Source organism: Limulus polyphemus, unplaced genomic scaffold (assembly GCF_000517525.1).
Source record: "Limulus polyphemus unplaced genomic scaffold, Limulus_polyphemus-2.1.2 Scaffold2696, whole genome shotgun sequence".
In the NCBI taxonomy this organism is placed as follows: Eukaryota; Metazoa; Arthropoda; class Merostomata; order Xiphosura; family Limulidae; genus Limulus; species Limulus polyphemus.
In genome coordinates, this window is record NW_013668306.1 from 138504 (window position 1) to 141045 (window position 2542).

Consider the following 2542-nt stretch of genomic DNA (forward strand, 5'->3'; position numbering starts at 1 on the left):
ATGGGTTTTGTGATGCTTAATATTGGCTGAACTAATTATATTGGGTCATTTTAATGTGTTCAGCTTTCCACATTCCCTTAATTGATGACTGCACTGGTATTAGCTTTGTCAAACACGGCATATTCAGACATGGTTAAGAATAGTCTAGATACTAAGGGTTCTCAGTTGATAAAGTGTTAAAGATGCCAGGAGTGTGTTTTATTTATAAACTCTGGGTTAAAGTGTATTTTTAGGGAGGCTAGTAGCCAGGATGTACAATTTATTTGCAGGGTGTGCAGGTTAGAGGAGAAGTTGGAGGGTTTTTTGGGTAGAGTTGCAGAGGTGGAAAGGGAGAAATGTAAGGCTTAGTGAAGAACTTAAACTTCTGAAGCAAAGGGTAGAGTTGGCAAATAGGATTTAAAGGGAGCTAAGAAAGGAAATAGGGCTAAAAGCTTGGAAAATAATGCATTTAGGAGCAATGATGGGTTTGGGTTTAGGTTAAGCAACTGGTTCCAAGCACTTGCTAGTGATGAGGGGGAGCAGGTCAGGATAGGAAAGGACAATGTAAAGGATAGGAAAGTTATAGTTATAGGTGACTCTCTAGTTAGGTATGTAGATAGAGTAGTATATGGAATAAATAGGAGCAAAAGAATACACTTATGCTATCCAGGAGCAGGGGTACAGGATATAACTAACAGAGAGATAGTTTTAAGGGTGCTACTAGCAATGCAGTTTGTTAAGGATATTGCCAAGAATAAATTGTGGGGATGAGATACTAAGTAGGTCACTACGATTGAATGCCAGGCTTAGATCAATATGTTGGAATGAGCAAATAGGCTGGTTGGATTTGTGGTATAATTTTAAGGGGAAAGTTAATCTTTTTGTAATGGATGGCTTACACTTAAACAAGGCAGGGGCTAGCATGTTAGCAAGGGCTATTAACTCAGCTGTAGTGGTAGATATAAACTAGGGCTATGATGTTAGTAAAATAGGAAATATAATTGACAGGAAAACATGTACAATAGGCATAAAACATAAACATATTTTAAAATATATAAATAATTGTTACTATTGTAATGCTAGGAGTGTTACAAAACAAAATGTACAAGTTCAAAGTTGTTGTGGAAACTGAGGATTTTGATGTTATGGGTATCACTGAGACTTGGCTGGATTTGGACAATTTTTGTTGAAATACCAGGCTACAGATTATTTCCTAGAGATAGAGTATTGAAAAAAAAAAGGGAGGAGCAGCTTTATATGTGAGGAGTGAATTGTATCCTGTTGAGTTAGAATATATTAAAGAAAGTAGAACTGAGGCTGAGTTGGTTTGGGTTAGTGTTAGTCAATACAATGGGAAATGTCTTCTAATTGGGATCTGTTATAGACCACAAGGTCAGAATGTAGAAGTTAATGAGAAACTGTATAATGAGATCAGAATGGTAGCTGAAAAAAAAATGTTGTTATTACAGGAGATATTAATTTCAGAAGTATTGATTGGGAAAATTTTGAGTCTGACAGTGAGGGGGATAGGTTTTAGAAATTGTTCAGTATACTTTTATACACTAACTGGTGATGGAACCTGCAAGAGAGGAAGCTATACTAAATTTAATATTGGCATGTTAGCCTCTTAGGGTTGCCTCCTCTCTTGCTCTTTGTCCTCTCTCAGACATCCTCCTTCTTGGAGGGATGGCTGTCTGTCTAGTATCGTGGAGGTGACTTGTTTCTTGAGCCACTCCTTGGCTATGATCTGATGGGAGCCAGGCACTTCCATTTTGCACACCTACAGTATCCCTTTGCAGAAGACCTTTAGGTCACACAGGTGCTTTCTCATAAGTTTTCTCTGTTTTTCCCACACTCAACCTCTTTTTTTTACCCCTCAGCCTTCTAGCATCTTTGGCACCTGGAACAGGCTGTATCTTGGAACAGATCCTTGACTCCACTCTGCATTTTTACTCCCATCTTATTTGTTTTTCCCAAAAAGATGACAGATTGGCAACTTATCATAGCTCTGTCGTCCTTAAACTAATTTCTTGTCATCCCTTCCTTTCAGGTTTGCTATAGCCCCGTATCTTTCAGATTGGGTAATGAGGGCATTCATGCAGAGGATGCATTATTTAGGCTTACATTTCCACTACTATATGGATGAATGCCTTCTTTTTGCTTAGTCTAAATAATCATCCTTGGTTGTAACCTCCCTTCTCCTTTGGGAGTTGTCTTAATTGGGTTGACTGGTCAAGCTCTCTAAATCTGTTTTGAACCCCATCCAGTATCTGATTTGTGTGAGAGTTGTTTTTTTCATGTCACATGCAGGTTGGGCTCAACCTTCTCCTTTACATCTTTGAAACATGAAGCTTCTGGTTACTAAAGCACTCATGTCACCTTGTGTTCCTGCATGAGTGGTTCTGTCTTTCTTTAGGACCCATATTCAGCCTTTTCAGTGGACTCTAGTGAATCACTGGAGTATGTTGAAAGACCACTGTGTTCTCTTGTGTTTCTATCTCTCCATCTCTTCAACTCTCATGGTGACTGAAATGGCCCCCAGATGACTTTACAGATTCCTTTT

At 38.7% G+C, this 2542-nt stretch overlaps 1 protein-coding gene across 1 annotated transcript in view; it reads left to right on the plus strand.

Moving 5' to 3' along the window:
- Nucleotides 1-2542, plus strand: part of LOC106467659 (E3 ubiquitin-protein ligase MARCH6-like) — an 82997-nt gene that overhangs the window by 56845 nt on the left and 23610 nt on the right. The window contains exon 17 of the mRNA XM_022395859.1: nt 453-587. Coding sequence (XP_022251567.1) covers nt 453-587 — 135 coding nt within the window. The remainder of the gene's footprint in view (nt 1-452; nt 588-2542) is intronic.